Source organism: Mustela lutreola, chromosome 3 (assembly GCF_030435805.1).
Source record: "Mustela lutreola isolate mMusLut2 chromosome 3, mMusLut2.pri, whole genome shotgun sequence".
NCBI lineage: Eukaryota > Metazoa > Chordata > Mammalia > Carnivora > Mustelidae > Mustela > Mustela lutreola.
Genome location: NC_081292.1, coordinates 202098412 through 202124123, shown reverse-complemented (window position 1 = coordinate 202124123; position 25712 = coordinate 202098412). Strand labels below are relative to the sequence as shown.

Genomic DNA, 25712 nt, shown 5'->3' with positions numbered 1-25712 from the left:
ACGGACCGTTAGAAACGGACTTCCATCACGGGTCATGCACGCTTTGGGTCCTAATCCTTAGTCTCGGCCCTCCAAAGGGAGCTACTGTATGAGACTGCTTCGTTTCCCACATCCTCATCAACACTTGGTATTATCATTTAAAACACTGCAAATCTGATAGGGAGAAAATAGCATCCCATTTCTAATTTTTTTCAGTTCAATAGCGAGATTGGGGATTTTCTAAGATGTTTGTTTACTGGCCATTTGCAACTCATTCTCTGAGAATTGCTTGTTCATATTCTTGGCCTATTTCTTCTATTTTGCCATTATATTGGTATTATATATTATACAACATATGGTATATTCTATTCTATTGTTTTTTTCTTATAATTTATACATTTACATGGTATTGTTGTTCCTGTTATTATTTATATATTCTGAAAACTTCCAGTTTTAAGCAGATCCAAAGTGGCGTTTAATAATTCAAATTCTTTCAAGGGGAAAAATGACCCCGAGCTCGCTAAGTATCACAAAGCAACACAAATCAGGCGTGTCACAAACAACCCACACCAGCACTGTTTCTGTGCAGCATTAAAGTCACTTGAGGAATGGAAAAATAATTAGAAATCTAGGAGGTGGCTTCCCTCGGTCTCCGGCCTCCACGCATCCACCTCCAGAAGGTGAGCCAGCCAGCTGCCAGGAAAATCTCCGCTCCCGGAACAGCAAAATTATTATGGCAAAAGCAGAGTTATCTGAGCAGGGACGAAGGCCTATTTCATCAGTGTCACCTCCTGCCACAGGCTTCCTCATTCTCTTCCGCCCAACACGTCCAAGAGTCCTGGTTACATGTCAGAGGGAGACGTCGGAAGGTTTCGAGTTGAATATTTATAACTGATTTTTCTAGAGGAAGCTTCATGTTATTTACCTGCCTGTCAGGCGCCACTGTGCACTGAAGGACACAGAGTCTGCATGTCTAATGATTTAAGGCAAACCCTTTTTACCCAAGGACATTTTGAAGCTTGAACATTAAAAAAAAAAAAAGAAAGAAAGAAAAGAGCTAGGCTATAACTGATTCTCCAGAAACAAAGATCCAACTCCGAGTTGTCAGCATCTACACTAATTACAGACGAAGTATGCTTACCTCGTACCCCTATTACCGCTTCATTTTTTTTATAGAGATCAAGAGTAAAGGAAACTAAGTCTCTTTCCCAGAGGCAATGTTTCTGTTCTCTTAGCCTTGTCATTTAGGAAGAAGTAAAACAAAGGAAAAAGGTAGACTAAGGGATTGAAAAACCTTACAGGCCAGAGGGAAGGACTGATTCTTAAGGCTGAGTTATCCAAAATTTGACTTTTAATTGTAGAAATAAATACAAAAGAAAGATCATAAATGAAATATGAATATAATAGAATGAAATCAGCTAGCTATTGATTTTGCTTTGAAACAAACAGACCAGTACAGCCCAGGAGCCCTGTCCTTCAAAGCAATGACCTTGGAAGAGTGTATGATAATTCAGTGTTTGTGGCAATTGCTTAAAACATTTTTCAAACTCCCTTCGGACTTGCCTTTAGAGCTAGCTGACACACCCTCCAGAAAACGTCTCATTACTTTATAATCACACCACACTGAGGACGCTAAAACCAGCACTACTTGGTTTAATCACCCCTCTTTCATCAGAAACACCTCAAAAAAAAATCCAACCACAAAAGGATGAATGTTTATTATGAATTAAAAAATCAAAAGAATGACCCGCCGCCTACTCTGAAAACAATTTGCATTGAGAACAGTTGTCACCTTTTGACAAAATCACAGGAAATAATTTTACAGGAATACCACTTGTTTTTGTGGTATACCACATGTTCTAATGAATATCATTTTTTAAAAAGATTTTATTTATTTATTTGACAGAGAGAGAGAACACAAGTTGGCGGAGAGGCAGGCAGAGAGAGAGAGGGGGGAAGCAGGCTCCCCGCTGAGCAGAGAGCCCGATGCGGGGCTCAATCCCAGGACCATGGGATCATGACCTTAGCTGAAGGCAGAGGCTTTAACCCACTGAGCCACCCAGGCACCCCTAATGAATATCATTTTTAATGAGTAGTTACACCTCACAAACACTTGGCATGTTAGAAGATGGGTACTTGTAGTTTTCTTCCTTCAGCCCAGGACTTGAACCCTTGTGTACCCCAAGTTTCTCTATAGGGTCCTATTACCGGGCTCATCGTCCCTTGTGTTCAGCTTCCTGGAGCTGGACCCTAGCCTCTTAACTCTTAGCCACTGATGGGTTTGCCTGGTCTCATTCATATATCTCCAGCAAACAATTTAGCAAACTCTTAACCTTCTCTTGACCTTAATCCCAACTCGGCTAGTTCCCAAACAGAAGTCAGAGGCAGGGGCTGGAAATAAAGCCAGGATTTGAACTGGTGGTTGTAAGAAGAGGAAAGTTTCAAAGCTTGAATTCCACCCTTTCTACTCAGAGATATTCGGGGTTCTATCTTCCTGGCTACTAGGAGATAAGGTCGGTAGGAATTGAGTGGGCTTGGGTTACACCACGCTCCATTAGTTAATACAACAATGGAGTACACAGCTGTAATGGCCTATTCTGGCAAGGCTAAATTATTTGTCCAACATGGGAATCATTAGCACCTCATTCATTATTAAATTGGAAAAAAATTTGGTTGGATTCCCTGAAGCATCAGCCGCCAGATGTAAGCTCAGAAATGAAATCATCCTGCTCCTGTGATGATATTTCTTTAGGAATTTAATATATAAATTGAATTAAGGACCTTTCAGGGAAATTAAAGCCATGTGAATTCCAAGAGTTTGTCTAAGCTTCCAGAGTTGAGTAAAATTTCTAAAGCACTTCCCCCAATGCTCTCCCATACCCTAAGCCTCCCTAATTTCCTAATTTGATATGAGGAGGAGGAGAAATTCCGTAGCACGCGCCATCCAAATTATACTAGAGAGGCTGACAGCTCAGTGATTCTAAGACCACACAGGTGTGCCAGTCGAGATCTACGGAACAATCTCTCCAGGCTCTACTGGGTGAGCCCCACGTAAGAGAGGCTGCTGGACTCCCTCTCACATGATGTGAAGCCATGTTTCTCAAAAGTCAGCAGCCCACAGATGTCTGAAGAAAACAGATGGGTCAACCAACTTCATGCTGCAGAATTAACATCTTCCTTCAGAAGTGGAAAAACAAACAATCCAAAAAACAAAGTTGGGAGTCCAAGACAAAATTTTGAATTTGCACATTCATGAACTAAGCATTCCTCTGAGAGTCTGAGATGTCTCTTAGTACATTTGGGTGGTTGGGACCACTCCAGTGTCATCCACAAAATTCTTTATTTTACACCCCCACTGATTCTGCCTACAATCTTCCACGGACCAAATTTCCACTGCCGGGGCCACCAGCCAGGGGTGTACTGGCTCTTGGCCACAGTCTGTGTCTGTACCAAACAATACATGTTTGCTTGGATCACAGCCCTGGAACATCTTTAAAATTGTCAGAAGGAAGGCCTACTCTCGAAAGCACAGGAATGCCACATAAAATCTAAGCTGGGCTCCGTGCAACCATCAGGAGCACAGGGCACACGCGTTGTATGGTGCAGAACACTTGTTTCCTGGGAAAATCCACCTCCAGAACATGAACACGACAAAAGTAAGAGCCACGTGAATCATCCTGGTGTATCACAGCACAATTCTCGGGTCTTGTTTTGTTTTGTTTTTTTTTCCACAGTGTTCCCCATATCTGTTTGAATACACACATTAATTAGCTCCTACCTTTGCATAGTTTACTTTGGAATTCTACAGTTTCCCTTAACTACCGCAAACAAAGGCAAAACCTGAGTATAGGCCTCTTGCATAGTCTGTGGGCAGAAGTATTTCCTCCAGATTTTAATCGCCCTAAACGAAAAGGAGGAGGGGGAAAGCCAGCCAGTCTGCGATCCACACTGAGACACATGTGTGCGCTCAGATCCATTCCAGGGATTTGTCTTGCAAATACTCAAGGGAGAAAGCACATATTGGTTTTGGAAACCAGTTTGGTGAGATGTACTAAGCACAAAGGTTTCCAAAAATGAAAGCACTGACATTCCTAAATCCAATGAGATATTTAAGAAAATAAAGAGAATAATATCATAAAACCACGTTTGCCATATCTGCTTCCAATCTTTTTTTAAAGACAGTATTTTACAGAGTTGTGGTCTCTTTTTTACCCTTCCCTGAAAATATCTCTCACTCAACCACCCCTCAGAGGTAACCACGATCTGGAAATTGAGATGTTTCCTTTCCTTCCATGTTTTATTAAATAGTCATAGTCATGTGTCCACAGACAAAACATAGTATTGTTTTGCCACAATTTGCCAATTTAAATGTATATAAATACACACATACATTTGGCGTTTGTGTAGGCTTTAAGGAATGAGTTTTGTTTATTTTTTTAAACAATGAAAAAAATGCAAAGATATTCACACCTACTGAATTCATCTACAATACAGGGCCTGATTAGTCAGAAATCAGACTTTCAAGGCAACATAAATGTTTTACTGAAGATGTCATTTTTCATTGAGAACAACCTCTTGCATTGTATTTTTGTCTACTGATAAAATCACTGGTCAAATCCACTTCCAGGAGCACAATAAAGAAATGTGTTTGGGTTCGCTGAAGTAGTTGATCTAGTGATTGAATTTCTAGTCATTGAACTTTGCATCTGCACCTGACTTTTAAGAACAGCTGGTATTTACCTGACAGAATGAGGAGTTCGATGATCTCTGCATCTCCCAGGAATGCAGCCACGTGAAGTGGGGTTCGCTTCTCAGAATCCTGAAACAGCATCAAAGATAAGCAAGTCAGTGGAGGCTGGCGGTGCCTTCCGCAGGCAGAGTAAAACACGTCACTCGCTCTGAGGTTAGTGCTTGTAGGAGAGAATGAAGGCCCAAACCTACTCAGGTGAGCTCTGGGTACACATTTCTCTCTGCATCTCCCAAAGTCACAGGTACACAAGATCCTGCCCTGTGTCTGTGTGTTGTGTTTGTCTCCCTGCTCCTTTTGTTGGAGCCTTGCTCAGGTCAGGGACAGCCTATCACACAATGGATAAGAAATTCAATTTATTTTCAGACCTTCCTTATGGTAAAAACAAAACAAAAACACAGAAACAAAAACTCAAACCCTTCTACCTACCTTAACAGCAGTGTTCAAAGCATGCAATGATTTGATTTCTTTCTAATGGAACACAGCAGAATTCTTCACAAGGAAATCAAACATTAAGTACAGTCACCTTCTCCTTTCTATCTCTATGAACTGTTGCCTAGCTCACTACCCATTCATGTGATACTTAATGAATGCCTATCAGGTGCCACAAACCAGATTTGGGGTTCAGTCCTTGCTCTCATGAAATTTACCTTTAAGTGGGGAGACTGCCAGTATTCTTGGAAACCAAAGGCACATGACATCATCTCAGATGGTGATAAAGGCTATCCCAAAACTAAAACAGGGTAATGGAATCCAGTGACTAGAGAGATGGGAGCAAGATTCCTTAGACGAGAAGAACAAGACCTTTCTGAGAACACTGACATTGAAGCTGAGAGCTTCTTTGTTTTACAGATGAGAAAACTGTGGCTCAGATGAATTATGAAATTTCCTCCAGACCCCATAGGTATATAGCAGAGCCAAGATTGGACTTTTTCCTATCAGTCTTCAGTCTCAGTCCTTGGCAAAGCATTTAACATATTGTGTTGTTAACACGATAAAATGCAGGGGGGAAAATATTGCTTCTCCATCTGTAAACTGGAATCTCTGATGAGAGAATTCAAGATAAAGTCAGTAAATAAAGCCCTAGGCAGGCACGAAGCTTGGCCCAAGCACACCGAGAGCTCTAGGCAAAGCTCTTTTGCCACGAGCATAGAGAGTCGTACGATATCTAACCTCCAAGACGAAGAACCCCACAGGGGAAAGAACTGGTCTTCCTCCTCTCTGTCCCCACACGAGCAGAAAACTAGATGCTCAGCGTAGATCAGCCAAACTGAACAGGTCCATGTGCACTGCTTCTTCTACAAACTTCCCTGACCATTCCACACAGTAACCAAACTTTGTAGGCTACGTCCTTGAGGTTTTGCCTAAAACCAGCCTGCATTTTAGTTTCAAGATCAGTGAAGTTGCTGTTGATATTAATCATCGGTCCTGTTATCGCTTGATTACACAACCTACCCAACCACCCTTGGATTTGCCCAAGGACGCCATTCTGTTTTCCGACAGTTCCAGCCCTCAGTGCTTTCTCAGTCTCTTTCAGACTACTGCTTTTGGGCATTTTGTGACTCATTAACATCTAAAACAGATGGCAGACAGGAGATATCTTCAAATCAGTCTATCTGTTAGGAGGCCTGGCAAGTAGGTTTCACGAAGGGTTGGACTTACTCGTAAGTGGATAAAAAAGGGAAGTCTGAATTAGATTGAAATTCACACCGTCTGTGTGTGCTGCAGCGATTATTACAGTAAGTGGAAAGAAGGCAGTCATGTAGCGATTCCATATAAAGTAAAGGTATGCCATAGAAGATTCTGAAAGATATACAACCACAGTAATCTTCTTATCGTTATGTCACACTCTCCGTGAAAATAGAGATTCAGTATTTGAAAACTTGGAAAACATTTCAAATGTATTAACTGGCACAAAGAACTATATGAAGAACGGACACGAGACGTTCACAAGTGTTTTCCGTTTTGCTCTCTCTACAGCACTTGCTGTCTTACCCTCAAATTCTCTCTAAATCCCCACTGTATCTATGAAACATTTCTCTTGAGTCTTGTGACAAAAGTTATATAATTATATGTTCTTCTGTCAACTGAACTGGTTCCAGGGTTTGGTTCAACAAATTAAACCTTACCTAAGTGATTTAAACAAGGACTAACCCAGTCCAAATTATGACTTCATCTGACCTGAAGCAAAGTCGATGCTCTGCTTGAAAGCTTGGCCTCAAATAAAAAGCCAAGAAAACCTCAATACCTAAAACTGGCTGGTCTGTCATTATAAGACTGGCTTTGCTGATTCTGTGGCCCCTTTTATGACACGGCTTGTTCAAACTGAAGACTTTATAACATAAAATGGGTGTGTGTCATGTGAGATCACATAGTAAAAATTCTTGATTGTGACTACCAGCGTTCCTGTTTACATGCTTTTTTTTTTTTTAAAGATTTTTATTTAATTATTTCAGAGAGGGACAGTGAGAGAGAGAATGAGAAGGGGGAAGGTCAGAGGGAGAAGCAGACTCCCCGTGGAGCTGGGAGCCTGATGTGGGACTCGATCCTGGGACTCTGGGACCATGACCTGAACCGAAGGCAGTTGCTCAACCAAGTGAGCCACCCAGGTGCCCTGTTGACATGCATTTAAAGGTTTCCTGAGGCTTCCAGAACAACTATACCAACAGTGACATGCCACAGACAGGTAGCTACAAAAAAGATCTGTATTCAGGCAGCAGTTCTTTGGTTCTCCAAAGTATCAGAGCTATATGAATAATTTCACGTGCTACCAAGACCTCAACAAAAAAAGCAATGCACTTAACTAAAATAACAGTAACTAATGATGAAGGGTTACAAACACCAGCAGTCTAAGGAGGAACCTGTGTGATAGACAGGGTCATGAGCAGAGAGGTAAATAACAGAGCCACAGTAATCACCGCCCTCGGTCAGGCAGGTCAAATCAGCCGGGAGGTTGCCATTCGTCCTCTGCCTAAGTATGAGTCCACTCCACTTGACCACAAGCTAGGCAAATGGACAAGGAGATGTAATGGTAGAAAAGGGAAGGCAAAGAGTCTGGGGAAAAGAGTATACTAGTAATAATACTAGCAAAAATGTGTTCTAGGCTAATGGTATCTAGAAGAAGAAACAAAACCTAATTATGGAGTGCTTTAATTTTTTTTCCCCAAAATGTCTTTTATCTGTTCTACTACTTGAATCTTGTAACATCCCTATAAGAGCAGACACATCTCTCAGACACTTGCTGTTAAGTCTTATTATCATCATTTGAAAGATAATGATTTTTTTAGATCGAAAAGCTCGGGAGAGATTGTATCATTTGCCCAGCACCTCGGGATAGATGAGGTGAAGAACTAGAGCTGACACCCTCACATGCAGACAAATCCTTGACGTGGTCTTGAAGAAAGATTCTTGAAATGAATTCATGTTGGAAAAAAAAGCCAGACACTCTCACAGGTAGACGGAAGGGCAGTGCCTTGGCCTAGATGCCTGACGAGGGAATAATAGTGTCTCCACTGAGCATCTGCATTCCCCGAATCTGTCCTCATGTGGTTTGGGGTTTCGAATCCGTAATACCTGCACAGTCCAGGAACTTTCAAGATGAAAAATAGGCATAAAGTTGGTTCTGGGCCAAGGACATCCGCAGGGTGTCAAGAAGAAACAAAACCTGTCTGAAGAGACGTGTCTTCGATACAAGCAACTTAGGACGCCCACAGCTAAGCCCCCAGTGAAGACGGGCTCACAAGCCTGAGCCGCAAGACTCACGTGGAAGCGAGTTAGCCAGAAGCAAGAGTCAGCAGGCGCAACACCCAGAGAGAACCTGACATAACAGAAGAATCAGAGATATGAATAACATTTAAAATCATTTAAGGGGGGATGCCTGGGTGGCTCAGTGGGTTAAAGCCTATGCCTTCGGCTCAGGTCATGATCTCAGGGTCCAGGGATCGAGCCCCACATCGAGTTCTCTGCTCCGTGGGAAGCCTGCTCCCCCCCCTCCCCCCGCCTGCTGTGTTCTCTATCAAATAAATAAAACCTTTAAAAAAAATTAAAGAATAAAATCATTTAAGATACGAAAGACAAAGCCCAAAAAGAAAAAAAAAATTCTTTTTAAATGAACAAAATCTGAGGAAGAAGAGTATAGGGAGAGTGTCAGAAAGCAGTACAGACCCCTGATGCTGGCAGTCACCTAAGACTTGGGTCTAAGATGAAAACAAGAAGCATAAACAAGAAGGCCAGGAAAAGAAAAAATAAGGACCGTGACCTTGGGATAAGAGCCACTTACTCAGCCATATGTTCTAGACGTGGACCTTTATCGAGAAGTTATTCTACCCTAGGCATTACGGTGGGTGTCAGGAATACAAAATGTAAAACATCCTGCCCACACCCTAAAGAAACTTACAGTTCAGTTCCTAGTTTCCAAATATAGGGCACCTGAATCAAAGTAATAACAGGAAAGTGGCAATTAGTGATATTTTTGAAGTTAAATGATTTAAGAAAATTACCAAAAGCAATGAGACAAATGTCTTCATGAATACTTTCCTGAAACCCACCCTGGGCAGGAAATCTAAAATGACAAAGAAAAAAAATCGCTTCTGAATTAGGAAATAAGCACATCTTGTCCAGGACTCCCTAGAAACCCACTGGCTCCAGCTTATCTGGAAGCTTTGGAAACCCAAGGCCAGACTTCCAGGTCAGCCTGTATCTTACAGGCTGACTTAGGGATTGTTTCTGGATCAAAATTAGAATCGAGGACCAGGCCAGGAGCAGAGTAGCATTCAGACAGACACAGTGGCTGAGCTAAGAGCTCTGCTCTGTTTGTGTTCACAGCTGCCCAGTGCTCCCGTGGACGGTCCACGATCACTGACGGCGGAGGGATGGTCATGGTGGTCTTTACAACACCCGTGAATGCAAGAGGAGAAAAATCCTTCAAAAACAAGCACAGTATGGTCAAACACTCGAGAAATGACTCATCAGTGTATTTTTTAAAAGATTATTCAAGTATCAAGAAAGAGACCTTTTCCCATTACCCAGCAGCTCTGATTCCAAGTAGCCCTTTGAAAATAGATTCCGACCCATGAAAAGTCAGAGGTTTCTCCAGAAGGAAGGAAGGTAAACCCTTCCTTTCTATGAATAGCCAGAGACACACACAGCCAGCTGGCGTCTGAGCTAAATTTGCAGTATGTCATGGAGAGATCAGGCAGAGGAAGTTTCTGTCGTCTGTTTACCAAAGAGGCAGATGAAAGAAAATAGGGAACTTGAAGTGTGTACACATAAAGTGTGCTTGACATCGGCAGAGAGGCCATTCTGGCAGCCAAAAATACGGTGTAGGGGGCACCCCAAGCCTCTGTTCTAAAGATTAAGAATTGTTTATTACGTGCTTTGAAATTCTCGGCTAGAAGTGCATGACCTAATCTTCATTTAAGTATCTATCATACACTAAAACAAATATCCCTCCCTACATATAAAACTCTTACATACCAAGACAGGCAGATGAAGCAACGTTAAGAAAACACCCGTCGCAAAGCCTTGCCATCATGCAACACGGGCGTGAATTTCCCATGTCAGTTCCAACTGCCACAAAGGGCAAAGAAGCAAGCTCGTTAGGCCCAACGAGCTTAATACGATAGTGAACAGAGATCACTAAGGGCAGGAGTGAACAGAAATCACTAAGGGCAGTGTCAAAACAGCTCTGAAGGCAAAAGAGTTACGTGGAGATATTTCAAATCATGTGAAGAAAAGAGCCGAAGACGTGTGATAGATTTAAATCCAGCAAGACACAGAATGGGAAAGATGCTTGGTCTTCCAGTGAGGAATTACGAGACATTTATAAAGAGGAAAAGAAAGCAGAGAAACAAATGTCATGGTTCTTAGAATTTTCGTGTTTACTTTCAGGTTTTACCATCTCACGGATACAGAGATGGTACAGAAAATAACAGATCTGTATGTTCCCACCAGCAAAATCAAACAAGTTGACATTTCTATATTCGCTTCAGAACTCTGTTTAAAAAAAAAAAAAGTTTTAGGAGTAAAGTGCCGTGAGTACTGTGACTTGCAATAGTTTGGAAAATAACTTGAGGGGTGTGTGTGTGTGTGTGTGTGTATGTGTGTGTGTGTGGTGGGGGGAGGCAGAGATACAGAGACAGAGGAGAGAGGAGACACATTAGACTGTTTTCAATTCTTCATTATTACGAGTGGTGTTGCAGTGCATATCTGGGGGCAGGTAACAAGAAAAGGCAGGGCTAGATCTCGGTGTATACGCATGCTCAACTTTATTAGGTCTTTTCAAATAGCTTTCAAAAATAGTTTCACAATTTATACTCCCCAGCCATAAATGTGTTCTCTCCCCAATATTCCTCCCAATAGTTGATGTTATCAATCTTACTACTTTTGCCCAATATGACGTGCCTCACACGACATTTCACTGTTGCTCTGATCTGCATTTCACTACCTACAAGTGAAATTAAGGCTCTTCTCATGTGTTTGTTAAAAGTTTTGTCTTCTTCAACTACGAATCACCTCTACCTATCCTTTCCTCACTTCCATTCAGTTTGTCTTTTCCTTATGATGTGTAGAGTTTTTAATATATTGTTTAATTCAACTTTCAATGAAAACTCAAGTTATGCCCTCACCTACAAACAGTGGAGATGGATCAATGTCTACCCCAAGTTACCATAAGAGAAAAATTCAGTCATTATTCATCGTCCATGCATTCACTACCCTGTGGAGCTGGATAGTCCTCAGCTGGAATTTTTTATGCCTCAAAGGTGACAGCAAGTCTCTGCCCCTACATACATCCAGCATCAAACAGCTTTATTCAGTCATCACTCTGTGGGTATTTTAGCCCATCCATTTGAACGTAACATGGGTGTATGAAAAACACTGGTACATTTTGCTATCTCTAAACATGTTCAAATTGTAAGTCCAAACCTCAAAACCACATCTAATTCTTAAAACTTAACGAGAATCACTCAAAAATCATTTAAAATGAAGGTAAAGTAAGAGAAATGAGAATGCCAAAGATGTTTGATTATATCTGCCTTAGGTAACTAAATATTGGATATTTTCATTATACTAATTTTTTAAAGTAAAATAATGCATATTAAATAAAAAATTATATCAGAGATGATATGTTTTCTAATTCGATCCTTGAGACACCGCTGTAAGGTACATATTATCATCCCCATTTGACATTAGAGGAACCCGAGAATTTGAGATGATAAGCAACTTGACCAGAGTCACATAGCTAGTAATGGTAGAACTGGGATTCGGAACCAGATATGATTCCATTGTTCATGCTCTTGTTGACTCTCTGAATAGCTACAAGCCTTGGTAAACAAAATGAAATTATTTTTCATTACAATTAACACTCTTGACCTAGAACTAAGACCTAAGACAAAATTCTCATAAGCAAAAGTATAAGCATGCAAGAAGAATAAAGTTGGAGAACTAACATTACCTGGTTTTAAGATTTATCTTAAAGCTACAGTAATCAAGACATTGTATTGGTGCAAAAATATATATATGGACAACATACAGAATTTTAAAAAATGATAAAAAGGCAATTCACTGATGAAAGGATAGCCTTGTCAACAAAGAGCATTGTAACAATTAGACAACCGCATGCAAATAAAATGAACTTTGAGCCATACCTTGCAGCCTGAACAAAAATTAAATCAAGATGGATCACAAAACTAAATGTTAAATCAAAAAAAACAAAAACAAAACAAAACCAGGGCACCTGGGTGGCTCAGTGGGTTAAATCTCTGCCTTCGGCTCAGGTCATGATCTCAAGGTCCAAGGATCAAGCCCCCCAACACATCGGGCTCTCTGCTCAGCAGGGAGCCTGCTTCCCGCCCCCCGCCTGCCTCTCTGCCTACTTGTGATCTTTGTCTGTCAAATAAATAAATAAAATCTTAAAAAAAAAAAAAAAACCTAAATGTAAACTCATAAACTATCTGAAGGAAACATAGGAGAAATTCCTTATGACCTGGGGTTGGACACACATTTCTTAGATCTAACACCCTGATAAATTGTCTTCCATCAAAATTAATAACTTCTGCTCTAAACACACTGTTAGGAGAATGAAAAGATAAGCCTCAGAGTGGAAGAAAATATTTCTAAAGCATATATTAGATAAAATTTTCTATCTAGAATATACAAATAAACTCTCAAAACTCACTAACATGAAAGCAAACAATCCATTTAAAAAGTAGGGAAAGGATTTGAACAGATATTTCACCAAGGAAGATATACAGATAGCAAATAAGCAAATGAAATAATGCTCAACATCATTAATAATTAGGGAACTGCAAATTAAAATTATATAGTTATTAAATTCGCTAAAATTAAAAGGGCTGATGATATCCAGGGTTGAGAATGTAGAGAAACTGGAACATTCACACACTGCTGGTAGGAACACAAAATGGTACAACATCAGAAAACAATTTGATGACTTTTTAAAAAGTCAAACACAGATCTACTACATGATCCAGATTCTTAGGAATTTACCCTAGAGAACTGAAAGCATATGTCCTGCACATATGTGTTCACAACAGTTTTATGCATGATAGCCAAAAATGGGAAACAGCCCAAATTTCTACCAACAGGTGAATGAAAAAGCCACGGTATGCCCATGTAATGGAACAGTACTCAGCAGCTAGAAGGAATGAACTATGGCTTTATGCCACAGCGTGGATGAATCAAAGTAACTGCGCTTAGTAAAAGAAGCTAGTGGAAAAATGAGAGTACGTACTGTATTAATCCATTATAAAAAATTCTAGGAAATGCAAGTTAAGGTACAGCAACCAAAAGCAGATCGGTTGTTGCCCAAGGAGGGAGGAAAGATTGAAAGGGGTGGGGATTAAGGATTATAAAGGGCCCAAGGAAGCTTGTGGGGGTGATGGGATGTTCATTATCTCCATTGCGGTAACTGTTGCATGGGTGTAAATACGTCAAAATGTTGCAAATGATATGTCTAGTATATTACATTACCATATTACATGTCAAATATACCTCAATAAAGCAGAAAACACATAAGCAGGCAAATAAAATATTCCATTGTGGGGCACCTAGCCGGCTCAGTCAGTAGAGCATGTGACTCTTGATCCTGGGGTTTTGAGTTCAAGTCCCACGTTAGGTGGGGTGATTGCTTAAATAAACAAAACTTTAAAAAATTCTGTTGCATGGGAAACAATAAAGAAGGGCATATTTATGGATTTAAAAATATATATACCAGGCAACAAGGTAAATTCAGTTAAGAGGGAAAATAGCAGAATCTAATCAACCAATAATGCATTAATTTTTGAGGCAACTCACGTCTTGCTAGTGTATAGACATAAAAGTGAAGTCCTTTGCAAAAGAATAGGGTGTTGGATTAAGTCTATATGTTTTAAAAATAGGCACAAGCAAGAGTTCTCTTCAAAATCCCTTGGAACATTTACATTTCCTAAACAAAACCTTTGACAAATGTGTATTGAGTACGGATGTGGAAATTAAGTCCAGAAAATGAAGGACAAGTGGGAAGGTGCGCTAACCTGTGGGCACATTCCAGCAGCGGATTACCAGGGGATTTTGGAGATCTTACCACAGTACGCAGAGTTCCCCAAATAGCAGAAGCCCTTTTAGATCGATTTCTGCCTGGGGAAGTTGATGGAGGGCCAACTATTTGATATCATTTGGCGAGGAACACATCTTGAGAGGAGAAACAGAACATGGAAAAGGATTCTCATCTTCTCGTCCTACAGAATGGAAAACTGGCCAAGATGCTTGTATTTTGTTGCCAGTGAATCAGTAACAGACATCGGGCCACTGCAGAGACATTATGAGGAGTGTGTGGTGAAAACCAGAGCAGGTCTTCAGAGCACCACCCCCTCTCACATCCTGAACGCTAATAAAGTTCACAGCTGTTCTGTGGAGCCTCCCAAGCATATTAAGAAGCAGTGTCTTTCAGCTTAATGCATTTGTTGAACAGTTTTTATGAAGAAACCATACTTCTTATGCAGGTGGGAATGTTTTACTGCTAAGGCCATTTAAGGAAACTTGTAGGTTGGAACTGCTCTTGGTTCCAAAGAGCTAAACAATGAGGTGAGAAGTGCGGGTTCAGTTAGGGCCCCCGCCTTAAGCTCACTGTCTCTTCTAATGACTTCATTAACCAACTTCTTCAACAAAACAGAGGTGCCTAAGATGAAAGGCAGATAACCAAGAAAATAACTGGAAAGCTATCTCCTGTTGATGAAAGAGTGAAGAGGAAGCAGCTGCTAGCTTTTCACAGCTACAAGGGGCTGCAAGGGTGAAAATATGTCATCACGTAAATGACCATACAGAGTGAGAATCAAAATCTCAGGTGAGGAAGCCTAAAATTACAAAATATTAGAACTGGAAAGCATTTCAGACATCCAGAGAATGTAGTTGATTGGCCCAAGGTCGCATGGCTATTAACGGCAGTGGTGGAACCCTTCATTCGTACAAATGACAAAATATTTACTGGGGCTTTCTAGGTGCCAGGCTCCATGCTAAGTCCTAGCCTTGAAGATTCCCACTCTCTTGGGTATTACACTAAGTGAAATAAGTCAGAGAAAGACAATTATCATATAATCTCATTGACATGAGAAATCTGAGAAACAAGACAGAGGATCACAGGGGATGGGAGGGAAAAATGAAACAAGATGAAACCAGAGAGGGAGACAAATCCTAAGAGACTCTTAATCTCAGGAAAAAAACTGAGGGTTGCTAGAGGGGAGGGCCAGTGGGAGGGATGGGGTGGTTGGGTGACGGACATTGGGGAGGGCATGTGCTATGGTGAACGTTGTGAATTGTGTAAGACTGATGAATCACAGACCTGTACCCCTGAAACAAATAATACATGATATGTTAATTTAAAAAAAAGAATCCCATTCTCTTGATTATGGGCAGTGGGCTCTTTACTACAGTAGACTAATATTAGATTAATCACACCAGTCAGCAAAGAGCAGACACACACAACACAGTGTTAGAAAATGTCAGAGAGAAAGAAAGAGTGTGGTATGAAAGGAGACAATGTTCAAAGACGTCAACTCTGGATATAACAATAACTTAGGGACTGGGTCTCTCTCTCATACACATGTGGGTGAGGGGAGAGGAATTAAAATCAAAAGCTTATAAAAACAGGTTCTGTAGTCATAGAAAATCATCCTAACTTTTTTTTTCCTAAGTTTTTTTTCAGCCTCCAGGTGGATATTTTATAAACAGAATTTATACGTAATACTGATGATAAAATTCACCAGTGGAGTTATCTGGACATCTCAGATCAGCTCAGTGAATGAAGATGGTTACAGTGATTACCTCTGGGTGAATAATTTTATGAGTGTTCTTCACTTTCTTGTTTCTTTGCCTGCATTTCAAGACTTGTACATAATGCAGTTCAGAAACAAGAAAACACAATTCCATTTCTGAATCAGAAAAGGCTTTCCCGTGTTCTCCTCTAGGATTTTGATGGATTCCTTTCGTACATTGAGATCCTTCATCCATTTTGAGTCTATTTTTGTGTGTGGTGTAAGGAAATGGTCCAATTTCATTTTTCTGCATGTGGCTGTCCAATTTTCCCAGCACCATTTATTGAAAAGGCTGTCTTTTTTCCATTGGACATTCTTTCCTGCTTTGTCGAAGATTAGTTGACCATAGATTTGAGGGTCTATTTCTGGGCTCTCTATTCTGTTCCATTGATCTATGTGTCTGTTTTTGTGCCAGTACCATGCTGTCTTGATGATGACAGCTTTGTAATAGAGCTTGAAGTCCGGAATTGTGATGCCACCAACGTTGGCTTTCTTTTTCAATATCCCTTTGGCTATTCGAGGTCTTTTCTGGTTCCATATAAATTTTAGAATTATTTGTTCCATTTCTTTGAAAAAGATGGATGGTACTTTGATAGGAATTGCATTAAATGTGTAGATTGCTTTAGGTAGCATAGACATTTTCACAATATTTATTCTTCCAATCCAGGAGCATGGAACATTTTTCCATTTCTTTGTGTCTTCCTCAATTTCTTTCATGAGTACTTTATAGTTTTCTGAGTATAGATTCTGTGTCTCTTTGGTTAGGTTTATTCCTAGGTATCTTATGGTTTTGGATGCAATTGTAAAAGGGATTGACTCCTTAATATCTCTTTCTTCTGTCTTGCTGTTGGTGTATAGAAATGCAACTGATTTCTGTGCATTGATTTTATATCCTGACACTTTACTGAATTCCTGTATAAGTTCTAGCAGTCTTCGACCTCTGCCGCAGCAACATCTTCCTAGGAACAACGCAAAAGGCAAGGGAAGCAAGGGAAAAAATGAACTACTGGGATTTCATCAAGATCAAAAGCTTTTGCACAGCAAAGGAAACAGTTAACAAAATCAAAAGACAACTGACAGAATGGGAGAAGATATTTGCAAACGACATATCAGATAAAGGACTAGTGTCCAGAATCTATAAAGAACTTAGCAAACTCAACACCCAAAGAACAAATAATCCAATCAAGAAATGGGCAGAGGACATGAACAGACATTTCTGCAAAGAAGACATCCAGATGGCGAACAGACACATGAAAAAGTGCTCCATATCACTCGGCATCAGGGAAATACAAATCAAAACCACAATGAGATATCACCTCACACCAGTCAGAATGGCTAAAATCAACAAGTCAGGAAATGACAGATGCTGGCGAGGATGCGGAGAAAGGGGAACCCTCCTACACTGTTGGTGGGAATGCAAGCTGGTGCAGCCACTCTGGAAAACAGCATGGAGGTTCCTCAAAATGTTGAAAATAGAACTGCCCTATGACCCAGCAATTGCACTATTGGGTATTTACCCTAAAGATACAAATGTAGTGATCCAAAGGGACACATGCACCCGAATGTTTATAGCAGCAATGTCCACAATAGCCAAACTATGGAAAGAACCTAGATGTCCATCAACAGATGAATGGATCAAGAAGATGTGGTATATATACACAATGGAATACTATGCAGCCATCAAAAGAAATGAAATCTTGCCATTTGCAACAACATGGATGGAACTAGAGCGTATCATGCTTAGTGAAATAAGTCAAGCAGAGAGAGACAACTATCATATGATCTCCCTGATATGAGGAAGTGGTGATGCAACATGGAGGCTTAAGTGGGTAGAAGAAGAATAAATGAAACAAGATGGGATTGGGAGGGAGACAAACCATAAGTGACTCTTAATCTTACGAAACAAACTGAGGGTTGCCGGGGGGAGGGGGTTTAGGAGAAGGGGATGGGATTATGGACATTGGGGAGGGTATGTGATTTGGTGAGTGCTGTCAAGTGTGTAAACCTGGTGATTCACAGACCTGTACCCCTGGGGATAAAAATATATGTTTATAAAAAATAAAAAATTAAAAAAAAAAAAAAAAAACAGAAAAAAAAAAAAAAAAAAAAGAAAAGGCTTTCCTATTAAAAAAATAAACAAACAACAGTCTACTCTAACAAGAGCTGGTTTTAACTAATTACATATAAATTTAAAGCACTGGACATTATTTATTGTCCAAAGCATTCATTATCTTGTAGTATGTTTTAGTGTGTGAATGTAATTTCTTTGCAAATGACAAAACATTATGTCTGTGATTAAACATGGAGAGATTCTAATTTGTATAACGTTCCACAAAGTTGCCAGAGGGCTGTCCTACACATTATCTAATTCTTAAGAAAACCCAGGGACATTAATCAAGTAGGTATTGTTATCCCCATTCTATAGAACAGGACTCAAGGCTGATTCTGAGAGTTAAAGGACTTGCCCAGAGTGTTCTGTATTCTCTCACAGTACCATATAAAGCCTTATAACAAGTAACATTGCTCTTCAAGGAAAAACCTATTGCCACCCTCTTCATAGCCTTTGGAGGCCTTTGGTCCTATTATTACTGTTTCTGTCAAGTGTCCTGCAGGATAGAGACACACACACACACACCACTTTCATTAGTGACATCTTCGTAGGGCCACAAGAGCAGACTGTGGAGTCAGAGTGACCTAACCTTGAACCCCTCCTCTACCACTTTTGAGCTGTGTGATGCTGGACAAACAAAGCAACTCTGAGACTCATCTTCCTCTAGGATCACCTCTCTTGCAGCCACAAAGTACATGCCTGATAAATATTAGCCACCCTACATGTGCACCCCAGTGTTTATAGCAGAAGTGCCCACAACAGCCAAACGATGGGAGGAGCCTAGATGACCATCAATAGATGATGGATAAAGAAGATACAGTATGAGCAAGATGACGGAGGAGTAGCAGACTGAAATGACATCAAGTCACAGGAGATCAGCTAGATAGTTATCAAACCATTCCAAACCTACAAACTCAACAGGAGAACAAAGAGAAGAAGAGCAGCAATTCTAGGAACAGAGAATCAACCACTTTCTGGAAGGTAGGACATGCAGAGAAGTGAATCCTAAACCATGGGAAGATCGACCACGGGGGGAGGGTCCAGCTCCTGGCAAGTGGTAGAACAGTGGAGCACAAAATCAGAACTTTTAGAAGTCTGCTCCACTGAGGGACATTGCTCCAGAGGCTAAGCAGGGGTGGAGCCTTCCCAGGGCAGCGTCAGGACTGACTGACAGTCTCAGGACTCAGGGTCACAGAAAGACCAGTGGTATCTGAGTGTGGCAGAGCTGCCAGGTATCAGAGCAGGGAAGCCAGCTACAGAGACAGAGCCAAGGAGTGAACTTTCAGATCAGGTTACCTTAAACCATGATCCAAAACACAGTTGGGCCACTGCTCTTCTAGCAGAGACCCCATAAGTGGCAGATCTGGAGAGACCCCCTCCCTCCTCCTCCAGGAGGAGTGGTGCAGAAGCATGCTGCAGGAATCTGCTGGGTTTGAAGACTCCAAACGGGGCTGTGCACCAGAGATAGAAACACTATGTCGCAGGCCAGGTGAGCTCGGAGCACTGCCAGAGACCAGGGAGATGGGAGTGATTGACCGCTTTTCTCTGAGAACGCCCTGAGAAATGAGGCCCTGAGCTCACTATGTGATCTCTGTCTGTCAAATAAATAAATAAAAATCTTTTAAAAAGACATTAATGTCCAAGGCCAGGCCACAGATACCAGTTCCTGGGAACCTAGGGACGTGCGGAAGTAGGGGGGAAAAAAAACACTGGATTTTTTTTTAAAAACGTGGAACATTTATTTCCTTGTCTCTGGCTAGCCCAAACTTGTGTGTGAAATGATCAGAGGCTCCTATTAAAATCCTAAACTGCTGGTTTGGTTCCAGGCATGGGAGATCTGGCTGTTGGAACAGAGTCATAGAAAGTAGAAGGCGTGGGTGGGCAGCGTCATTAACAGGCCAGGGCAGGCCAGTGCTGGGGAAGGGGCTGGCGATGGGGAACAAACACTAACACCGTTTCTTACTGGGAGGGGCTGACCAGGGTACAGAGCGGGGAGCGGTTCCATCAAAGTGCTTTATAAAGGACGAGAAAAGGAAGCAGGGTCACAGAGGGTACCTAACTCTTTGACATTCTTCAAGAATTCCCCAGAAGGATGAATTTCCCAGAGGCTGGGGTGGGCTGGAAGACCCACGTCGCAGACCAGCCATGTCACCCAGCAGGACCAGAGTTCCTAGAGAAATCTTATTCCGAGGGTGAGAAACTACTTTATTTCCAACCTGCTTGAGTGGGGGGGGGGGGGGGGAGGTTGGGGGGACTTTCTACATTCCTCCGGTCGCTGGAGGTCTGGCCTCAGACACTCCCAGCTGTGTCTGGGTAGCAGGACGGTCTCCGGCAGCACAAGGTCAAGAGCGTGGGGACGAAGCGGCTGAAGGGGGGACAGGGGGCTGTAGCTGTGGGTCCCTGGAGCTCCCAGAAGTGCCTGACACAGGAAGCCTTTCTCCTCTGTTCTCTGGGCCACACTGTAGGGTCAGGCGGGCCACGCACTTCCCCCTGCGAAGCGCAGCCCTCAGGAGAGCCCTTCCCCACAGCGCCGCCCCTCCGTGGAAGCGCAGGTTGTGCCTCCACAGTGAGCGTGTGCCGTGCTGAAGCCATCCTCCTCCACCTACACACGGGGGCCATTTTCCATGGGAGGAGAAGGCCATCCTGGGACAGGACTCCAGCTCCTCCCATGGCTCCCCTCCTGACTGCCCTCCCCTACCCCCATGCCTCTTGCTGGCACCCCCGCCACAGAGCACTGGCTTTCCCGGCCCCAGACTCTACTCAGTATTAGCCTGCTTCGTCCTCGATTTCTCCGCCCCTAAGATGGCTGACTTTTTAGCCCCCAGCCCGCCCCGGGCCCTCCTAGCAGTGCTTTCCGAGCAGTATCTCTCCGCAGTAGTAGTCCCTTCCTCCGTGGTCCCAAGGCTTTGCTTAGACTTCGTTGACTCTGCTTTGGATTTTAGCCACCTCTGAGGATGGCCCAGTACAACCTGGTGGGTTCTAGAGGCAGAAGGACCCTGCTCAAGGACTGACCCTGCCACCTAGAGCTATAGGACATCGGGCAAGTCCCTGGAGCCTCCTCTGTGCCTCTATTTCTTAGTCTATAAATTGGGAACAAGAATAGAACCTACCTCCTGGGGATGTGTGAGATGGAAGGAAAAGCTGCCCAAAAAGCCCTTAGCACAGTTCCTAGCATTATATGGTGAGCGGTCAACAATCCAGTACCCAGTAGTATGATTATTTTTTGTATGATTATTTTTTTAAAGATTTTATTTATTTATTTGACACAAAAAGAGAGAGAGTACAAGCGGGGAGGCCATCAGGTAGAGGGAGAAGCAGGCTCCCGCTGAGCAGAGAGTCCCACACGGGACTTGATCCCAGGACCCCGGGATCATGACCTGAGCCGAAGGTAGACGCTTAACCAACTGAGCCACCCAGGTGCTCCTGCCCAGTATTATTTAACCCATGTTTTCACTCTCCAACAAGCCCGTTCTGGCTGGCTGATGGAAAGAGGGAGAAAAGACAGGCTGGGGACAGAGGCAGGGAGGTTAAGGTGTCTGACTGGTTCTCAACTAAATTCCAGGGTAATCAAGATGGCACTATCCAAACAGGAGAGAAAATACGTCCAAGGGCCACACACACATCCTCCTTAGAGGTCCCATAACGAGAGATGCATAGGACCAGATGGGCAAAATCAAAATATGCTCAACATTGCAGGAGGTGACAGCTGCCGGAAGAGCTGACCAGACAGGCCCTTTGTCGTTGGTGAACAAATCCTCATTGCCGCCACAGTCGCTTGTAATTGCTGGGGTGACAGAAAGGCGAGTGAGCCCCAACCACAGTGAGTGGGTCACAAGATACATCTCATCTCCTGCGGGCAAGCACCTGTGAGCAGCTAGGAAGACAGACTGGTAAGAAGAACCCCTGAGCTCCAGCAAAACTCAGAAAACGCAGCTCCATGTCTCAAAGACAGTGGCCAGATTAGACAAATGCTGGAGTTTTCCTGGGAGTGACTCACCATTACATCCCATCCACAGAAGCATTACTGATGGGAGAAAGTGCTGGCATCAGGAAACTTTCACCCCAAAACTTACCAGCGAAAGAAACGTTTAGCAGGAACTGTGAGCCCCTATTTGTTATGTAACAGCACTGACGCTTGGACTTACTCTCGATAATGCGCTTGACATACTGATTGTGTAAATGATTGTACTCATTTTATGAAATGAGAAGGGCTTTCTAATCATTTCCACAATGGGCCCGGAGAGAGAGGTTTCACACAAAGAGAAAGGACACTGTTCTAGCTAGCCCTTTCATCATACTGCAGGAGAGGCAATAACACATATATTTGTACATTTTTATCCAGTCCCATTTTCATCTATACCAGAGCTCAAAACTTAGACCCTAAATCTGCTCAGAGATCTTGCTTGGTCCGCACATAAGTTGTGAAATCGAAATCTGGATGTCTTTATCGGGGCACACTAACACCCTAGGTCAGCGCCACGCTCACCTCCCCCCACCAGCACTCTCATCACACACCAGAACCACCGGCTAGACTGTGAAGCTTTTGAGTTGGCAACTGGGATCTAGACTTTCCCTTCTCAGTCTGCTCATGCCTTTGGCCAAAAGCTAACAATTTGGACCAAATGAACTGCAATCAAAGACCTGCCCTGAGGTCCATGTACCATCCACTGTCAAGGGCTGTTTCAGAGCCAGGCATCATGGTAGGTTCGGGGGATACAGAAAGAACCCGGGTACCCTATGGGATTCAAAGCCTGAGGTAACCAAGGCACCAAACAAAGCTGAGGCATATTGACAGGAGGGTGTTAAGTGATAAGACTGTGCCTCCAGAGTTGCTGATTCTAGACGAAAGGGAAATTCTTCAGAAGGAACCATGCCGGGCGCCTGGGTGGCTCAGTGGGTTAAGCCGCTGCCTTCGGCTCAGGTCATGATCTCAGGGTCCTGGGATTGAGTCCCGCATTGGGCTCTCTGCTCAGCAGGGAGCCTGCTTCCCTCTCTCTCTCTCTCTGCCTGCCTCTCCATCTACTTGTGATTTCTCTCTGTCAAATAAATAAATAAAATCTTTAAAAAAAAAAAAAAAAAGAAAGAAAAGAAAGAACCATGCCTAGAATAGAGAAGAAACACCAGCAGTGATTGGGTTCATGGCCTGTGCCAGGCCCTGATCTAAGCATTTTCCAGGGATTGTGCTCAGAGTGAGTAGGAACTACGAGTGTCTGCATTTTGCAGATGGAGCAAGAGGCCCAGAGAGGTTCCTTCCTTAGCCCAAGGTCGCACTGCAGCTGGGACATCGCGGAGGCACAGCTGAACACGGGTGGTCTGGCCACCCGAGCGCACGCCATTAGCCATCATTCTATCCCACAAATAACCCGCTACTATGCTGCATTGGCTTCTAGCAAATAGCCTTGAGGAGCCCCAAATTTTCTTTCTAGTTGAAGGTTCATCAAGCCTTCTGTCTGGCATTTCATAGCCTCAGAGAAATTACTTTGTCCAAGAAAAAAGCCCAATATGTATAAATGAGAAGTTTAGTTTTCAAACTATCGGAAAATTACAAATTTGGCATTTTGGTATCAGTCTCCAGTGAACTTAGATAGTGTGAATCAATTCCCCAAATTCTAAGCACTCCTGCACTGAGCAGAGAAAAATCGAGTTTCTCCAGGTCTTTTGTACACATAATAAAGTTTCAATACTATCAGCTGTAAGGGATAAATGCCCCATCAATGAAAAAAGCAACTTTTTGAGCACAAACACAATTGCATACTTAACTAGTGATTCACAAATTTTGTAAACTCACTATTATTATATTTAGTAGTCTATAAGAGGTGCACAAAAACACGTATTAAAAAATTTCTCAGAGACAGAGGTAGGTTTTCAAGGGAGCCTAGGTGGCTCGGTCGGTTGAGCATCCGACTCTTGATCTCAGTTCAAGTCTGGATCTCAGGTTAGGAGCTCCATGCTCGGTGCAAAAAGAAAAAAAAAGTAGTAGTAGGTATTCTGCTCTCCCCAGTGAATCACGTTGCACACTTCCTGGGATGCCTTTACTCCCCTTTTTGGAATCTGCCACCTTCCATCCAGGATCTTAGCGCTGGAGCATCTAACTTGGACTGGTGTGCTACAATCTTCAGAGGCTCCCAAAACCCAAATCAAGAATCACTTACAAATTCGCAGCCCCGTGCATTGCCAGCTGGTGCACAAAGCCCATCGGAACGGACCTAAGAGCAGAGGTCTTGGGAAGTCCACGTCCGTGCACTGTTTCCATAACCCAGACCTTGTATGTCTTGTACGTCCTGGCTCGTAAACCTCCTTCCGTGACCCAGGGAGCATGAACTCCACATGTTGCTCACCTCTCAGGGCTGAGCCAGTGGGAGAGAATGGAAAAATACTTGTTTACCCGTGACTGGCTCGCAGCCGAAGTACAACTATCCTGGTCGTCTGGTTTAATGCAAAACACCCAGCTCTTCCCTCTTACCCGACTCTTCTTCCCCGAGGCAGATGATGATCAGATGATCCCCGAGGCAGCCTGCTAAGCACCGCAGTCCCTCTCTGTTCTAGCAACTGTGAAGCCAAACATGGATTCGGCTACCTGTCCCGTGTCATTTAGAGATTCAAGATCTTTGCAACGATGACTCACCTTTGGGGCCCTGAGCCACCGAGTCAGAGTGTCAGGGGCCCTCTAAGCACCCTGGGGTGAAGAAGGGCCCACGCCCCGTGGAGAGGCCACATGTAGGCCCTGACGCTGACAGCCAGCATCACCTGCCAGACGTGGGAGTGAAGACATCTCCAGGCGACTCCAGCCCTCATCTGTCAAGTCCCCCCCAGCTGACAGGTCTTTCCAGCTGAGCCCAGACATCATGGAACAGAGGCGAGTGAGCCTGCTATGCCCCGTCTTAATTCCTAACCCACAAAATCCACGAGCATAATAAAACGGCTGTTTTCGCCAGTAAATCGTGGTGTGGTTTGTTACCCAGCAACACTAAAGGTCTCTGAGATTCTGAAGTGCTCTTTGAATTATGAGAGAAAGACAACATTATGTTTAGCATTAAATGGCCTTATTTGTTTTCTAATTCAGGGCACCCAGGGAGCCTTCAAGTTGTGATATACAGGGCCACGCTCGAAGAAGAATGTTTCTGAAACCCCAGCATCATCTCTTTTGTGTACCAGCAAAGGTCCAGTTACGATGTGTGCAGAGTAACAGTACCGTGGTCATTCCGCAGCCTCCTGGAAAGTAACTCTTGCGTTCGGTCCCCTCCCCCAGAGGGAGCGGCCCCCTCGCTCCCCTCCTGCTCTTCCTTGTCTCATGTCCCTTGCTCAGGCCAGGAGCCCACAAGTCATTCTCGGCACCTCCCTCTTTGCTGAGCCTCACATGTGATCCACCATCAGATCCTGTACAAGCTGCCTCCATAATGCCCCGGGAGCCATTCAGGTCCCTCCACCTCCGGCAGAACAAGCGATCCATGCAAGTGGGGCCCCCTAGAGCCCACGGGCACACAGCGGCCCTGACCCCAGCCGCAGCCCCACTTCTACCCCATGCCAGCCACTGCCTTCCTGCTGCTCTCACGGCATCTGCCCTTCCCCT

The 25712-nt window shown here is 43.2% G+C and overlaps 1 protein-coding gene across 7 annotated transcripts in view; it reads right to left on the bottom strand.

The window, feature by feature from the left end:
- The window catches only part of ANKRD44 (ankyrin repeat domain 44), a 318146-nt gene that overhangs the window by 154920 nt on the left and 137514 nt on the right, over nt 1-25712 (bottom strand). For all 7 annotated transcript variants that reach the window (XM_059168514.1, XM_059168518.1, XM_059168517.1 and 4 more), the window contains exon 3: nt 4720-4798. In XM_059168514.1, coding sequence (XP_059024497.1) covers nt 4720-4798 — 79 coding nt within the window. The remainder of the gene's footprint in view (nt 1-4719; nt 4799-25712) is intronic.